This window comes from Gossypium hirsutum, chromosome D13 (genome assembly GCF_007990345.1).
Source record: "Gossypium hirsutum isolate 1008001.06 chromosome D13, Gossypium_hirsutum_v2.1, whole genome shotgun sequence".
Lineage (NCBI taxonomy): Eukaryota > Viridiplantae > Streptophyta > Magnoliopsida > Malvales > Malvaceae > Gossypium > Gossypium hirsutum.
Genome location: NC_053449.1, coordinates 39,625,050 through 39,642,658, shown reverse-complemented (window position 1 = coordinate 39,642,658; position 17,609 = coordinate 39,625,050). Strand labels below are relative to the sequence as shown.

At 32.9% G+C, this 17,609-nt stretch overlaps 2 protein-coding genes across 3 annotated transcripts; one reads left to right on the top strand and one right to left on the bottom strand.

Moving 5' to 3' along the window:
* The first annotated feature begins 4,967 nt into the window (after positions 1-4,967).
* LOC107919943 (solute carrier family 40 member 3, chloroplastic) lies at positions 4,968-10,080 on the top strand. Of its 2 annotated transcripts, XM_016849387.2 has the most exons (13): positions 4,968-5,663; positions 5,881-6,085; positions 6,176-6,239; positions 6,548-6,672; positions 6,755-6,844; positions 6,933-7,109; positions 7,217-7,291; positions 8,042-8,143; positions 8,231-8,348; positions 8,476-8,622; positions 8,991-9,097; positions 9,179-9,292; positions 9,703-10,080. In XM_016849387.2, the coding sequence occupies exons 1-13, from the start codon at positions 5,497-5,499 to the stop codon at positions 9,994-9,996; spliced, it is 1,785 nt and encodes a 594-aa protein (XP_016704876.2). In that variant the 5' UTR covers positions 4,968-5,496; the 3' UTR covers positions 9,997-10,080. The 2 variants fall into 2 exon arrangements, with proteins under 2 accessions (XP_016704876.2, XP_016704877.2); XM_016849388.2 differs by lacking the exon at positions 8,476-8,622.
* Positions 10,081-10,949: 869 nt separating this feature from the next.
* Positions 10,950-14,292, bottom strand: LOC107919942 (proteasome subunit beta type-4). The gene is made up of 7 exons (XM_016849386.2): positions 14,076-14,292; positions 13,899-13,963; positions 13,711-13,787; positions 12,519-12,648; positions 11,806-11,965; positions 11,530-11,715; positions 10,950-11,230 (listed from the first exon to the last, which is right to left on the bottom strand). The coding sequence occupies exons 1-7, from the start codon at positions 14,079-14,081 to the stop codon at positions 11,117-11,119; spliced, it is 738 nt and encodes a 245-aa protein (XP_016704875.1). The 5' UTR covers positions 14,082-14,292; the 3' UTR covers positions 10,950-11,116.
* Between the last annotated feature and the right edge of the window lie 3,317 nt (positions 14,293-17,609).

The window sequence follows — 17,609 nt, the reverse complement described above, 5'->3', positions numbered from 1 at the left end:
AATTACATTTAAGTCCTATATCTGTTTCCGGCTCTCAAGAATTCTATCAATTTTTAAAAAAATAGCCTTATGTTGAGATGATAGTCCACGGTCTATTTCCTAAGAACTACAACCTCGGCAATAAAAAATTATATAACACATATATAATATCACATCCATTCCAATATATAACTCAAAACATGCATAAGATCTAAAGAATGTCACTTTCTACATAATCAAATCATTTAAGAAGAGAAATTTATTTTGATTATCTATTTATACTTATAGATAGAACACAACTTGGCTCATGATACCAATTGTTGGAAAAAACAGGTTTGAAAAACACAACGAAAAATAAATTTAAGGAAAATAGAGTTTTAAATTTTTTTCCAAAACAAGATCTTGGTTGTGATATCTAAAGTAATAAGCACTTAATCAAAATTGTATCTTTTCGAGTCGTCTAGGATGAGTGCTTTAACCAAGTAGTCTTCTCCGCTATCCTCAAGCTCACATCTACCGAGTGTAGGCTCGCTCCAAATCAGAAAATTTTTCACAAAAATTACCAGTGGGGAAATTTCACAATTTCTCTAAACTTTTTGGTCGAGTTGTAAATCAAAAAAAATATTTATAGAAATTTTCTGAAATAATCTCTTCAAAGAAATTTCTCTCTACAACTTTCTCTTGAATTCAAGTGTGTGAAAAATAATGACCCAAGACTCTCTTTATATAGAGAGAGTTGAGAGTGTTCAACTATGATTAAACTTAATCACTATAATATTAAATTACTATAATATTTATCTTGATAAATATTATATTATTTTAATATTAAATCTTATTAAAATAATAAAATGTTTATGTAGATAAATATTAAATTAAATTAAATTTAATATTAAGATAATCACTTTAATATTAAATTAAATTTAATACTAAGATAAGTATTAAATTTAATTTAATATTAAACAATTAAAATAATATTATTTTTGGAATAGCTAATCTAAAATCAAATTCTCTGATAAAGTCTCAGTAGGAGTGTAGCTCTTCCACTAGTCAACCACTGAAGACCAACTGTCACTGGCCACTAGGATGCCGCTGTCACAGCCACAAGCATCGTCGCATCTAATGATGCAAATGCGACACCCTTATGGCACCTCGAGCCGGTTCAATTGTTGCCAGTTTAGTCTGGGTCAATGACAACCCAATCGGTCCGGTCTAGCCACCGGTTGGACAGTCGGCCCGATTTCACATACCAAGACCTGTTCAAATAGTTTTTGGATCTTGGTCTCAGTTTTGGGCTCCCAAACCTAATTTATGATCTCAAGTCTAATTTTCAAGTTCAATTACCCATTGGGCTAATTTTCAGACTTGAAAATTAATTTCCAAAAATATCATATTAATTTTAACTACTTTGATTAATTTAATTTTACTTGATCAAAATTATTTTTTTCCAAAAATCACTTAGATTTTCCAAATTAATTTTTCAAGAAAATTCTTTAATCAAATTATCTAGTTGAACAATTCTCACGACCACCTAATTTAATTTCACATCGAATAAATCGACTCAATTAAATTATTTCTAAAGTTCCGATCGAGCTTTTGTTGAGCTAGCGGAGAGACCAACCGAACATATACAATTTGGCTCTAGAAATTGCAATTATGTCCAAAAGCATCGTTCTGATAATTCACAATTACTTAATCAAGTCAGTCCACAAGAGGTACCATGATTGAAAATTCCTTATTGTATACTCTTTACGGAAGCAATTCATCCAACTACTTTGGCCAATGACCTCGTTATGTGTGTGTTACCCTCATATGATATCTTTGATTCCTTTAAGTTAAATTCGTTCACTCAATACAATCTTATTTTATCTTATTGTCACTATTGTGTCTTCTTAATGATCAATATTATCACTATTAACAAATGACTATGATAAGTTGTTCGTTCGAGAACGAGCAACCCTTGGCCAGTTCCATATTTATCAATCCACAGAATGCCAATGAAAGGATATCATTAACTCTTTAATTGAGCTATGAATTCCACTATTGCTAGTAAAGTCATGTCATACACAAGTCATGTACCCAACATACCGGCTATGGGCTCGATCATCTTTAGAGCATAAGCCTCTACTATCAATGCACATGAGTTGCATACACATGGTCAGTGACTAACTCAGGATTTAGGTAAATCACACAATGAACGTCAAGAGTGAATTAATTCACAAATGAATCCAGAATTAATTCATCTTGAGTCCAATCTAATGTATCATTCTACCAATAAATACATCTGTCTTTACCCGTAGAGTCAACTGCTTCGCTAGCCAAGACTAACCATCTCTCCAATTAAAATTGTAGATGACATAATAATCCTTCTCAGTATTTGAATTAAATGCTCACTTTGATTCTTTTACGAGATTAAAGAGTATAAATACCATCTTCCAAAGATCCTACAACAACAAGAAAGCATATTCAAGCAAAAAGATCAATCAAACAACCTTTGTGCCAAATATTTCCATATTTTTCTTTCATACACTTGTGAGCTTTATTTCGTTCTATTTGCTCAAGTGTTTTTCATTGTAGTTGAGCTTAAATTACAAACGCTTCGATCTTGTAAGGATTATTTCTTTGTCTGTTTCTTTGTATCTCTTTGAGAGGGTTTGTATCTTAAGGTTTGGGTAGAAACCTTAAGGGAGTTTGTAAGGTTAAACTTTATCCTCAAAGGTTATCAAATTAGTAAATTTGGGAAAATCCTTAGTTATGGAAATCTACGGTAGTGGAGTAGGCAATTGGGCCCGAACCACTCTAAATTATTGTGTTCAATTTTCTATCCTCTCTCTAGCTTTCGCAAGATTTTTAAAAGCCAATTCACCCCCTCTTGGCAATTTCGGTTTGATTTATTAAGCTAACATTTTGGGAACTAGAATTTGAAATTGAATTTTAAAATTTTAGCTTTGAAATTTATGATTTATGAATTCATTATTTCCAAATCATTTGTTTGGAAATTAAAATATTTGAAATTCAAAATTTTGAATTAATCTAAATTCATTGTTTGAATAATTCAAATATAGATTTGGATTTTAACTTATTCTAAGCTTTAAAAATGTTTTTTTAATTTAATTATTTAGGAGGATTTTGAACATTGTTATTTGAATCGGACTGGAACGGTTAACCGATATCGGTCTGGAGAAAGGCATTAGACCAATTGACTTGGGAATTGATACGGACTAGTTGATTGGGTGGTTGAACTTTTCTTTTTAATTTTTAATTTTATATTTTTATGATTTTTAATAATTTATTTAATAGAATCATACAAACCAGTCGAACTGATCGTACCAGTTAAATCGATTGAATTAGTTGAACCAAAAAACTAGTGATCTAATTAGTTCGATCACCAATTCAATTTTAAAAACTAGACTGGAACAACTAGTCAGACCAATTGCATTGGGTATAAGAAGACTAAGGTGTAAATTAAAATTCAAGGGTTTAAAATTAAAATTGTGAAAATTATGGTATAAATGAAATTTTTGAATATTTATATTGCATTAAATTAAATGCATGAAGCTTCGCCGCTGTTTTTAGAACCGGATCGACCAGTCAGATCGATTAGATCGGGAATCAGTTGGAGTACGAGTCTAAATTAAGGGATCAGATTGATTGACTCATGAACTAGTTAAATCAACAATCGAACTAATTGAACCGATTTTATCTATTTTAATTTTTGAATAATTTATCAATTGAACCGATTAAATCAGTCAAACCAATAACAAATGGTCTAACTGGTTTGCTTATCGATCCAATTCTGAAAATCTTGAACTTCGTTTATGATAAATTATAAGTAAAATTATTTATTTATTGTTTGGATTTAAAAGGAAGTGTGAAAAAAGAGAGAACAAAAAAGTTGTCATATTTTTTTTAAGGAATCTTGGATGTTGAAAATTTTAAGTTTAAAATGGATTTTGAAATCCAAAATTTAATTTGTACGAAATTAGACTTGGATGTATTCAAATTCAAATCTAATTTTTTATTTATTATCCAAATAAAAAATTTTAAATTTTAAATCCAAATATATATTTTTTACCCAAATCATGGTTTCAAAATAAATCATTAAACAACATATTTAGTTTTTTTCTCAAAAGTTTGGAAGAGGTGTTCAAGCTTCGGTTAAAAATGAATTAACTGACCGAACTGATCTAATTTGGTTAATCAGTCGGTTAACCGATCTAGTTCGGTCGAAAGTTGGTTAAAGGTTTTTTGAAATTTCGGTCAACGGTTAATTCGGTTTAAAATCGGGTAATTAACCAAATTAACCAAACTGAATAAATAATATTATAAATTATATCTATTAGGCTATTACTAATTCGGTCAAATGAATATTATCAATTTAATTATTTTTTTATATGTTTTATACTTGTTTTAACAAAAAAATTAATTTTGGTTAATTCGGTTAACCGACCGAATTAACCGAAATATTTTGATTCAGTTAATTTTTGTTGAAAAATTTTGGTTCGATTAACGGTTGAAGGATTAAAAAGTTTGGTTGATTCAGTTAATACTAGTTTGATTTGATTAACCGTTTGAACACCCCTAAAGTTTAGAATTAATTATTAATTTATTTTTATAAATGTTTTGAAGTTTTTGAATATTTTATTATTTTTATTATTTTTTAATATTAATATCATTATAATTTGTTTATCATATTCGTTTTTCTAATACAATACTTAAAATAAAAGAATAATACACTTCAATTCACGTCTTTTTACACTAACAATAATATTAATGTTAATCAAACTAACATTTAATTAATTTTTTTTTATTATTCAAACAATGGTACATGATCATACCTCGGATTATTACAAGGATTTTTTGGGTATTTATTCCAAAAAAAAATTCAAATTTCTTTTTTTGTGTTATTATCATGGAAACTACTAGAATGTCATACTTTGGAAATGAATTTCAAAAGTTTCGTACATCAAATGCAAGCGGAAAATTAGTAACTTGGCTTTAATGGACCCACTTCCACAAGGGTGCCGCCACCCTTCAAATCTAGTGGCCACAAAATCTTTCCGCTCACCTCCGGACTCTTGCGCAACAAATTATACCACGGATAACCCTCCCTTTTCTTCATCATTTCAGCTTTCCCAAACCCTTCTTTCTTTCTTCCCCTTTAAATTGAAGGTTATATACAGTTACCAGATTGTTTTTGTTATCTAGAAACTCAAAAGCTCCTTTTGATTTCCTTGTGGCGCCAAACCCAGATAGCCTTTTCTGTATCTCAAAAACCAAACCAGTTCATTTCAGCAGCTAGAAAAAGTTTCCAACTTTTGTTTCTTTGGACTCATTTGAACCTAAACCCAGATAGCATTTGCTGTCTAACTAAACCCTAAGCGCGGTAAAATTTGCTCCTTATTGCTATTCAATTTGCTTTCTTCACAGCTGCATGAGTTTAGAAAAACTCAAAAGTGGGTATTGGTGCTTCAATTTCTGGAGCAATAACAAGTTAAATAAGCAACAGCTGAAGCTAGCATGGCAATTTTCGCGGTTACAAATTCTCAGCTCTCTTTCAATTTGTTTAACTTCTCTGTTTCTAGGAGAGAAGCCTTTATATCGAGACAAGCTGCTTCTGGAATTCGCCATCGCTTCTCTTCTAGCCGATGGTTGAGTCTCAACTCCCCTCCTACTAATACTCATAGGTAACTCTTTAATTTGTTCTCTTAATTTAAATGTGGCAAAATATTCTCTCTCTCTCTCTCTTTTCTTTTTTGATGTAATGTCTTGTTGCATTAAGGACTGGTGATTCAAAGTCGAATTAGTCTGCAATTTGTCCTGAGAAAGCTATTTTTATTATATTTGAGATATTTGAATGAGGCAGCTAACAATTTTGTTTATTTGGTTTGTTCTTCTGTTTAGTCGTAGTTTTGACAGCTTTAAATTGAGATGTTCAATAACAAATACTGATGTGCATTTCAACCAAGTGGCTACTGAGGATGAGGATTTATCAGCAACAGATAGTACAACACCAATACTTCAGCTTAAATCTGATGTTCTTGAGACTGAATCTTTGAATATACTAACTGGGGATACTTATGTAGATAATCTCTTAACAGCTCTCCCAGTATGTTCCTCTTTGTATATCAGTTTATTTATTACTCGAGTGTAATATCCAACAACATTTTCCTATCATTTTATTCTTTTTCTTGCCTAGGTATTATCAGAGGAGGAACAGGAAGCTCTCGCTGCAACTCCAGCGCACCCAGAGGGATTATATGGTAGGATATTCTATTTTCATCTTATCAAAGCGCAGTAAATAGATAATACTCTTGATAGACTTAAACTGATCCTATTTTGTGTCTCTAAGCAGTAAGTGTACAATGTGTTCAGAAGGTTAGGTATTGTAGTCCTCTGCTCTCTTTGTGCTTTAGGGATTTGGTTTCTATCAAGTTGTCAATAGAGCATAAACCTCTTTAAATTAACTTTCTTATTTTGTATGTTATCAAGTTCTGGAAACTTGCAACAATGTCTTGTACTTTTGTATCTTGTTCTATCATTTTACTAAATTGTGGTATTCATATTTCAGCATTTTATGCAAGTTGCTTGGCTGGGAATTTAGTGGAACAGCTTTGGAATTTTGCTTGGCCTTCTGCTATTGCATTGCTTCATCCAAGCCTTCTACCAGTGGCTGTCATGGGATTCTTCACTAAGGTATAGATTAGTCCAACAACATAAATTCACCACGTAGAACAAGAGATAATGGAATACTTTCTAACAGAATTTATGTTAATAGCTTGTTATTATCATTGGAGGCCCTTTGGTTGGTAAACTTATGGATCATTCTCCTAGAGTACCTTCATATATCTTTTTGAATGCTGTTCAGGTACTACAAATGACAATAACTTTTTTCAGGATTAATGTAAAATTAACACTGTCCTAATTTGTTTTCTAAATTTATTGGCATCTTCCAGGCCTCTGCTCAGTTGTTGTCAGTGGCAATGATAATTCATGCTCATTCAGTTTCTTCTGCTTCTGCCTCGTCAAGTCTTCTACATCCTTGGTTTGCTGTGCTAGTGATAGCAGGGGCTATTGAGAAGCTATCTGGAGTGGCACTGGGGGTTGCTATGGAGCGTGACTGGGTTGTGCTGGTAGTACCTCATTCTATGCATTTTGGTTGTTTTCTTCACAGGGAACATTGGTCATCCATCTCTAGGAAAGTGGACTGCGAATTAAACTATAGTTCTTGTGTTTGCAGTTAGCTGGAACAAATAGACCAACCGCACTGGCACAAGCAAATGCTGTTCTCAATCGAATTGACCTGCTTTGTGAGGTATTTGATAGTCGGTAAAAAGACCTGTCTGGTCCCTCTCAATTTTGATATTGAGTAAATTGATCTCTCTCAAAAAGATTGGAGCAATTTAATCCCTGTCAATTTCAAAAGTGAGCAATTAAGGAAAATTAGTCACAATGTTAATGTTATTCATCAATTGTACATATTTTTTCATTGGTATAATAACAAATTGAGCTTTTATAGTTTACACATTCTGTCAATTTGTTCTTGATTTAACAAGTTTGGCCTGCAACATTTATATATTTGGTCAATTTGGCCTTGATTTAACAAATTTAGCTCTCAACATTTACACAGGATATATACACATCAAGGGCTAAATTTATTATTAAACCAATCAAATTATGTACAATTGACAGCAAACATTAACACCGTGATTAATTGTCCTCAGTTGCTCACTTTTGAATTTGACAAAGATTAAATTGCTCCAATTTTTTTGAGAGGGACCAATTTGCTCAATATTGAAATTGAAAGGGACTGGAAAGGTGTTTGTACCTTGATAATCTTAATATCTTTTATATTATAAAAACATTGGTCTATGGAGTTAGCTTTTAGGTCCAAGCCAAATAATTCTTTGTTTGCTTGTAATCCATAAAGCATGGATCTTAAATAAATGCCAGAAATTTTATAAGTTTGCAGTTATCTTAGCAATCAAGTTATGAAATGTTTTTCACTGTAAATATCATTGTTGCAATTTCTTAACGATAGATTGATTATCATCTATGATTGCAGATAGCTGGGACTTCATTATTTGGAATTCTTCTCTCTAGATATGATCCAGTAACATGCTTAAAGTTTGCTGCTGGTTTGATGATGTCGTCATTACCTGTTATGGTAATCGCTTATATGCTTGTTCTAGTTATCCATTTTAATTGGAGAAAGGATCTACTTTCTCTTCCAAATTCTAACACCATTCCTCAGATTGGTCTGACATGGTTAACAAACAAACTTTCTGCTGGAGTCCTTGACCGTGCTAAATGTTCACAATCCTGTTGCAGAACGTCTGCTGAGGGGCCTCTTCCAGATGCTGATAACCTTGGTAAAACTTGTTCATCTGATTACTATTCAAATCCTAGCTTTCTTCTTGCTATATTTAGTGATTGAATCTTTTCCAAAGGTTGATTTATGCTGGCTATATTAAGTAATTGTATTTTGTGGATGACCAGTTGATACTGGTTTGAAAGCCATCAAGCTTGGATGGAGAGAGTACATACAGCAGCCAGTCCTTCCTGCAAGCCTAGCATATGTACTCCTCTACTTCAATGTTGTTCTCACTCCTGGAAGTTTATTGACAACATTTTTAACTCAACGTGGTATCTTTCTATCTAATACATCTATTTAGAATTCCCGATTGTTTATAGTTTGTACCCAGGTTTGAGGACTGGAAAGATAACAAAAGCAATATATATTACAGAGAAGAGGGCATACAACAGCCGTCATTCTGAGAACATGCTAATGGAGTTTTTGCCTAAATTTGACCTCTTAAAGCACTGCATGCAGTGATATGCCTGAAATCTCATTCCATATCTAATAGTTGGTTGTAAACTACAGTCTGGCTTTTTCTTCATTTGTTGGATTACTTCTGATTACTTGAATAGATTTTATACTTAAGCTGAAGAAAATGCTTTGTATTATTGCAGAAATTCCTTGACTCCAAATGCTATGTGGATTTGTTTAACAGGTTTAAATCCATCTATCATTGGGGGGTTTAGTGGATTATGTGCTTTCATGGGTGTTGCAGCAACCTTCATATCTGCAACTTTGGTTAGGAGATTTGGAATTTTAAAGGTTGGTTCTTGTCTTTGGTTTTATCACTGGAATTTTCTATAATGGGGCCTGGTTCTAATGGCCATTTTTCCCTTCAAACAGGCTGGAGCAGTTGGATTAATTTTTCAGGCTTCGCTTCTCACCATTGCTGTTGCCATTTATCAGAGTGGACCACTTGCCCAGAGGAGCCCCCTTCTTTTCTTCTTATGTTTGATTGTAAGAACTTCAACTTCCAGGTTTCTTCATGGACTAGACTATTTAGTATGTAACCCAAACTGCCTTGGTGAACTAGGAACCTATGAAGGCATGACAGTCTGGTGTTTAGCATGTCATGGTGGGAGATCTAATAGAAATTTAGATTCAGTGACAGTCATATATATTAGTTATCCGCTAATGCCACCAGAAAGTACTAATAGATCCCTTAAAGGTCTATGTAACTTTTATTTTGGCAAGATCGGAACTTACTGCAACCATCACTTTCCAATTTGGTGTCTAACAAAAGGCTAGGAAATTTGGCATCATGTTAGGCAATCCCTATAGCAATTATGAAATCATCATGCAACATATGAATGATCAGTCTTTAACATAAGCAAGATACCTGAATCATCCTCACCATCTATATGCAGGTATTATCAAGGTTGGGACATATGTCATATGATATTGTTGGGGCCCAGATACTGCAAACAGGAATCCCATCATCCAAAGCAAATCTAATTGGAACAACAGAGATTTCTGTTGCTAGTTTAGCGGAGTCTCTAATGTTGGGAATTGCAATAATTGCAAATGATGTTTCCCATTTTGGATTTCTAGCATTGCTGTCGTTGTTATCAGTAGTAGGAGCTTCATGGATATTCTGCCGATGGTTGTTGAATCCTACAGAGGAACAAAGAAGCCTTTTCTCTTTTGATCCGCAGTTTTAGTTAGATTGCAAGTACATAAAGTTTCCATTGTATATTTGTGTATGTTCCCCAGGATTACGTATCTATTCAATTGGTTTAGCTTTATATGGATTGTATTCCCTCACTTCTTCAATTATCTACAGCTGCTATCTTTCTTTAGTGCAAAGGAGATATGATATATGACGGTCTTCAACACTGCCATATATACGTTTTCTTTCAAGATGCCTGAGGTATTTGGTTTGTTCGGTGAAAGTGTGCAAGATTTAATGCTCAAATTGACCCTTGAAATATACTTGTTTTTCTACTTCGATATTCACTCTTTTTCTAGATTAGTACTTAAATTAACACGTCAACTGATTCAGCTTCTTTCACCAATAAGAAAGCCCAACCACTCAAAATGTGTTACATGATAATTGAATATATTTAAAATAAAAACATTTTATACGAGTAATGGAATGACAATTTACCAATCTAGTTTAGTATTAAAATGAAAAAAAAATAGTTCAATGGTTAAATTCCTGCGCATAATCATAAAAGTCCAAAATATTAATTTTATTAAATAATATTAATTCTTTAAATAATAAAGGTTAACTAAATTGCTCCTGAGGAACTGAACTGACTCAATCCCTATGATGCCAGGTACTTTCACCTAGTTGGCTCCACGTGGTGGTCCTATGATTTTATTGTCAAAGAATAAGCAGCTGTTTTTGATCTCTTATATTGCTAACGCTGGACCATGATCGGTTCAAATTTTAGTTCACGAAAACTTCACCTTATTACCCTATATAGTTCATTACGATCATTCTCCTATTGGGGTCAATAAGAATATGTAACACAGATAACTAATGTGTATATTCATCTCCTACTAGTATTTATTTGTATTATAATTTTTTTGGAAAAAAATCGCCAAGTCCAGAAGAGAATGGTCAATCTAACGTCAAGAATGGACAACATCACTCGGAGCCTAAAAATAGTTAAGTAAAGCATACGCTGTCGCATTAAATCAAATGACAATCAGCCTCAAACTCAATAAGTTTCAACCAGACATAAAACATGAAACAAGTTGTCTTCCATCTATGTTTAATGTTCTTTTCATATGATTGCATAGAAGATTCCAGAAGGGATGAAAAGTTTGCTACAGCTACCATGATCCTATAGCACCCTGTGCAGGGTTCTCAAAAGCAGAGAATTCCCAGTACGTCTTCAATGAATATGGCTGGGAAATTGTTACACCATCTTCAGTAATTTTAGCTATCTGCATTCAACAGATTACAAGTGCATGAAACAAAAATATTGATAAAAATTTACCCGGACATCAAATAGACTTGATTAAGAGCCATCTTAACAGGCAACCATACAACAGTTGTCCACAGCATGTAACAAATGCCAGTTAGTCTATAAGAATAGTAACATCCATTGAGATCATTAACTACTTGCAAAAGCCTAGGACACCCTGCACATTTGTACTGTTCTAGAAGTTGCTGTCGAATGGCATGGATTGAAAAAAAAATTTTAAAGAAAGCAGTCAAAATGTTAAAAGAGAAAAGACTGAACCTGAAGCTTGTTAACAGCTGATCTATCACGATACAGGAGAACACGCATGCATTTCTCCAATAGTCTAACACCATCTTCAAAGCTCAAGTTCTCATGCCACTCTTGACGAAGAATTGGCCGAGCAAGGTGATTTCCAAACCCAGTTGCAACATGATTGTCCTCAAAGTTTACACCAATCATACTGACCTGATGAGTCATAGTTATAAGAACGGTCAGTTACAATAAGCCACAAATAGCTCATTTCTGAACAATAGAACAATAAAACTTTGAACCTACCGTTCCAAGATACTTTTGTCCATTTTTAACCCCCCCAAGTACAAGGGAGTTCCACAATGGGTTGAACTTGTTACGCCTGTTATACATGACTCGAGTCAAGTAATTGTGCACCTCTTTAGGCCCCAAAGAGTTGCCATCATCCCACATATTGTCATACAAGCTACAATAATCAAACATAAAAAAGAAACAATTTACTGTCAGAATGTTACCAACAAAATCCAAATGAAAATTCAGGGAAAGAAAAAGGAATAAGATAACTCATGAATGAATAATCAAAACAAAAGTACTTATAATCTTAGGGAGTGCTTGGTTGAGTGAAAAAAATAGAAGGATAGGAGGGAGTGGAAAAGTGGGGAAAAAAATTTAGTGGGCTTTGGTAGGGAAGAAAAATGAGAGGAAAAAAAGAGGTGAGAGAACTATTTTCCATCATAATGCATAAAAACCAATCAATCCAAATTGAGAGAATGACAAATGTGGAATTATGTATTTTTTTAAAAGTTTCATTTTCTTTCCTCTCATTTTTCAACTCTACAAAGCAATAAATGAAAAGAAAATTACTCTTTTTTTTTTTTAATTTTTCCATCTTTCCTACCAAGCACACATATGGAAAGATAAATTATATTTTCTTTCCACTTTTCTAACCCTTCAATTTCCATCTTTCCAATTTTCTTTCCACTCTACCAAGCAAAGCCTTAGTGACAGTCAATCCTTACATAAGCTCATCAAGATAACGCAAAATCTCTTGGAAATCACTGATTTCTCCACTTGCACCCAGAAGAGAATGCTTGCCAATAGGCTTCATTCGCTCCACACTCTTGTACCGCAGTGTAGACCCATAAGAACCTGTCAATTAACAGGATTTAGGCATAAAACAAGTGCATTCATTGGTGTAGTGAAAGTAGGAACCATTGACTTAGGCAATGAATATCAAATAGCGCATTTTAGCTTCGAAGCAACACCAGGGCGCTTGAAACAGCAGACTTCCAGCACAAAACAAGAAAAGAAGAGGGAAGAGGAAGGAGAATGAAAACCAAAAGCTACAAAGCATGCATTGCAAATGAACTATAAGCAAAATGTACTTTCCTAGTAAATGCAAACTTGTTTTATGGGAAACACAGATTTGAAGAAGTCTTCTAATTTAGGACTTTAATGTGAAATACCATGAGACTGAGAAGTACAGAGAGCTTTAAATAACTCCCAACTCCATTTCCCTCTATGATAATCTCGCAACCACACAAAATGCCTCAACAGGATCTCTTTTACCTCCATAAGGAGAATTATGTTACTCACTTTGCAAAATAGAGTAGACAGCTGAGTGGCTGACGAGAAATTTAATAACGAAGGCCTAATTATACAAATGAGGCTACAATTAAACAAACATATACAGACTCCATGTTCTAGCCTACAATATGGAATCTATATCAAGTACTGATCATTTCGAGCATACCATCAAACAAGCATTGTATCAAATGCTATGTTAAATAATATATGCTATGTCCAGATTTTCTATAAAAAAAGTTCTGTCAGAAGCTACAACAAAGTATTACCTTAAACTGACAATTCTTAAGCTACTTAGCAATGCTTAAATCCTCCAGTTGAATCATATATTTTAAAACATCATTACAGACAGAATCAAAGGGTCGATAAAGGATCATTCCATAATTCACATTTATAACTACGATCCAAAAGCATTAAAAAGAAAATGAATTCGGATCAAGGCTGCTTCAAGCTAATTGAATTCATCTTCTAAATCCTAAAACACCCCAAAAGGGCACAAAACTTCATTTTAATTTTTCCACTTGCACGCTTTTCCAAGAGCATTATGTACTTTAAATAACAAAACCAACTCAGACGAATAAAAAATCAGAAGAAAAATAAAATGCTTAAGAAACTGTATGAGCTGACCTCCCATATCAGCAGCCATCAAAATCCCATCTTTATACTTTAAAGCCACAACAGATGTTCCAGTCACATAGGGGTACCTATCAATTTAAAATTAAAAAATTTAAAAAAAAAAGTAAAAAGGGGGGATTTTCAAATACCCAACATCCAAAGAAAACCCTAGTTCAATTGAAATAAGACAAGTAGCATACAGAGTCCTTTGAGAGTCAGATTCAGGGCCGAGCAAGCTATTTTCGGGTTGCTTTGAAGCCATGAACTGCATTAGAAAAAAATTTAAAAAGAATAGGAGAAAAAGGTAAAACCTGTGGTTGTTTTGAAGTAGGACGTGTTAGATTAAGAAAACAAAAGAGGGTAATGGAATAACTTACATTCATTCTGATTTAAGGGTATAGATCGGTAGATTGAAGAAGGGGAACGATAAAGATGATCTGATGCTATACAACAATTTTAATGGAGTTGTGTGTTTCGTTTTCCTTTCTCTCAAGAAACTCCTTTTTTACGAAAACAGGCCCTGCTCCAATTGTTATCGGGTTTGGAGTTGGGACACGGGTTTTCTTTTTTCTTAGGGTAAACTAATTTGAGAGTTACCAAATTTTTAGTGCACTTTTATTTTGGTCACTTAAATTGAAATTCTTGTAATTTTATCACTCAATTTTTAAGGTACTTTTATTTTAGTCACACAATCATTAAATCTCTGACAGTGGTTAACTGTACACGCTGCATCATGTTTACACTTTCATTTTGATCACCGAACTTTTAAGTCATTTTTATTTTGGTCACCTAAAAAATATCATTTTTATTGTATTGATTGGGGTAAAATATTAAGGATTAAAATGAAAAAGTAGTAGAAAATAAAACAATATATTAAAAAATTATCAAATTGTACTTATTTATCACATTTTCGAAAATTTTAAATTTTTTTTTCAATATTGAAATTTTAAGTTTCAAAACATGAAAAGCAATGTTTTTGTCACCTTTTCCCTTTCTACATTTTTCTTTATCCAGATTCATCTCAAAGATTTGTAGATACCCAATAGTTCATCTATGACCAACTATTCAAGATTATTGGCCACCTTTATAGTAGTGACCTTGATGGAAAATCTCTTAGGGAGAGACTTGAGCACCTTTCTCACAATTTTGACATTTGAATACTTATTTCCTAATGCAAAAGCTTGGTTTGATAAGTCACATAACTTCACATAAAATCCATCTATTGTCTCTAACTTTTGTATCCTCAAGCTTTTGAATATCAAAGTCAGCATTTGCAACTTTAACTGGTTGATTGTGAAGGTTCCCTCATGTGCTATTTCAAACATATTCCAAGCATTCTCTGCCACTATGCATCTGACAATTCTTTTGAATTCATGTATATCCACTACACAGAAAATTGCATATAAGGCCTTTAAATTTACAATTTTCAACTTCTCTTCCTTGGTGTTCCATTGTATTTCTGGCTTTATAACTCTACCATTCTTATCATCCATCTTAGGTGCTTTCCATCCAGTTAACACAACATGCCAAGCTTTTTCATCGATCGACTTTATATAGGCCTTCATTCGTACTTTCCAATAAGGATAATTGCCAACTTCAAGCATAGGGGGTCATAATGTGGATGAATATTCCATATCTAGATCTTAGAAAGACTCTAGATCTTCACTAGCTAAAAGATAAAGTCGTTGCTAAGAAATAATTTGCACTATTGAATTGGTGTTTGAGATGATAGGCACTCCTCCAAGCACTAAATAGGAAACAACAAACACACAACGCACAAGAAGTTGATTACACAGTTCAGGTTCCCTACATTTGTGGCCTAGATAAATGAGAAATATGCGCTTTGTTCAATAATTACAAAGTGAAGCTTCTCAATCACACATATTGTGATTGTTTTCCCTCACCATTGTACTTTGAAGATATAATACTCTTACCACTATGTACACCCATTGTAAACACAATAAGTAAAACCACAACAAAAGGTTTTATTATCAAAATATCACTCTTACAAAGTTATTCTCACAAGAATAGATTAAGTGCCTAACTCTCCGTACAATATCCTAGACAAGCCTCTCAAATATATAGACTTTAATTTCAATATTTTCTTACAATTGAAGATCTAATACAATCTCACTAAAACAACAATACCATAAGAGTAGTATAATACATAATAACATATGAAGAAAATATGGAATTTGGAAGCTCATCCAATTGAATCCCAATCAAATTTGAAGTCCATGATCCAAGAGATTGCTTTGGGAAATTTTAGACCAAATCAATCACCAATATTTATATTCCCAAGCAGTATTATCTTTCATAATGGGATAGATATTTGCTATGTAATCAACATAGCCTAAATACAAGGTTCAATAAATTGCCAACACCTAAATATGAAAATTGTCTCCATACAAATTTCATGGGCAGAGGAAGGGGCACTCCCTTTGGGACCAAATTGTCAATTTCATATTTTTCAACATACTCTTTTAATTAAGTTGGGATTCTATTATTGTGAGTGAAGTCATGCCATGCATAAGCCATGTACTCCATATAAAAACTTTCGGCATACTAAGATGAGAGCATAGGTTTTTAATATATCAAAGTACATAAGTTACACACAAGGTCATTTACTTACTCAAGATTTACGTAAGTCACACAATAATTGTCACATGTGAATAAATCCATAAATGAATCTAGAATAAATTCAATATGAGTCTACTTTAATAATTGTCAGTCCATACAATCACATTTGAGTCTCTATTTTTGTGAGTTAATCCAGCTCTAATTGTATCCCCCAAGTTAGATTTAAAGACGACATAATAGTCATAACATGAATCATTTGCTCAATTTGATTCTATACATTATTACTTACTAATATAAGTTGTCTTCTCACATTATAATATGACCATATAATGCAACTTATTATTAGTTAAAATTTAGGTAATCAATGAGCTAATTTTTGCTTATTCATTTTACTTTTCATGCAAAAATTGATGATTTCTATTGTACAAAGATTATTAAATGAACATCTGGTAATTTTATTTATTCAATTACTTCTAAAATAATTAGTTATGATAAAATCACAACACAAAGGAAAACATTTGCATATTACTCGTTAATATGTAGTTTTGATTTATTAATTCATATATTCTATGTGGAATTTTTTTGCCATTAGGGCATATATTCTATTAACACATTGCCTAAGTTCAATTTGCCCACTATGCAATAACAGTATGGGAGATATAAATAATGTTTTTAGGGACAGTGTGGGTGTACCTCATTTATAGTACTTGCTAGGCTTTCTGGACTATTCTTCATTTATGGAAGATGATTTTGAACTCTAACTTGTAACACCCCATACCTGAACCGATCGTCGGGTCTAAGCTACGGAATGCCACAATCGTTATCGGAGCAACTACGATCGATTACATGCAAATTTCACCATTAATAATTTATTTAAAAGTATTACAAGCTTAAAACATGATGTATAATCATTTTTGGGTCATATACGAGCTTACAAAGCTCAATACTATCCCAGAGTCAACCAATACTAAACTAAAAAGTTTTTAAAATATTTCAGGTGGGGTTATGACTTCTAGGGCTTGGTGTCACGACATTAAAGACAATAGTCAAACTTCCCAACTTGAGGCCTAATTTTTAAATCTTACAAAATAAAATATAGTTTATGCTGCAACCTCAAGCAGGGGATGTCGCGACAAGGAGGGAAATGTTGTGACATTCAAGGTGTGAAGTCGCGACTTTGGAAACAGACCACTAAGTTTTCATTTTACCTTAGATTCAACCTAACATGATTATCATAAGATGGCCTCAAGGCCCCAAGAAAACATTTGTTAGCTCAAATAATCAAGCCAAAAATGCCAAGAGGAGAGTGAATTGGCTTTTAAAAAAAATGT

Bases quoted from the DNA above. Each gene is read 5' to 3' on its own strand.
- LOC107919943 (XM_016849387.2), top strand. From the start codon at position 5,497: ATGGCAATTTTCGCGGTTACAAATTCTCAGCTCTCTTTCAATTTGTTT. The intron at 6,086-6,175 runs GTATGTTCCTCT...TTTCTTGCCTAG, and splicing joins ATCTCTTAACAGCTCTCCCA to GTATTATCAGAGGAGGAACA. The intron at 8,623-8,990 runs GTATCTTTCTAT...TTTGTTTAACAG, and splicing joins AACATTTTTAACTCAACGTG to GTTTAAATCCATCTATCATT.
- LOC107919942 (XM_016849386.2), bottom strand. The intron at 11,966-12,518 runs GTAAGGATTGAC...TGATTATTGTAG, and splicing joins CGTTATCTTGATGAGCTTAT to CTTGTATGACAATATGTGGG. The intron at 11,231-11,529 runs GTTCAGTCTTTT...TGTTGAATGCAG, and splicing joins CAGCTGTTAACAAGCTTCAG to ATAGCTAAAATTACTGAAGA.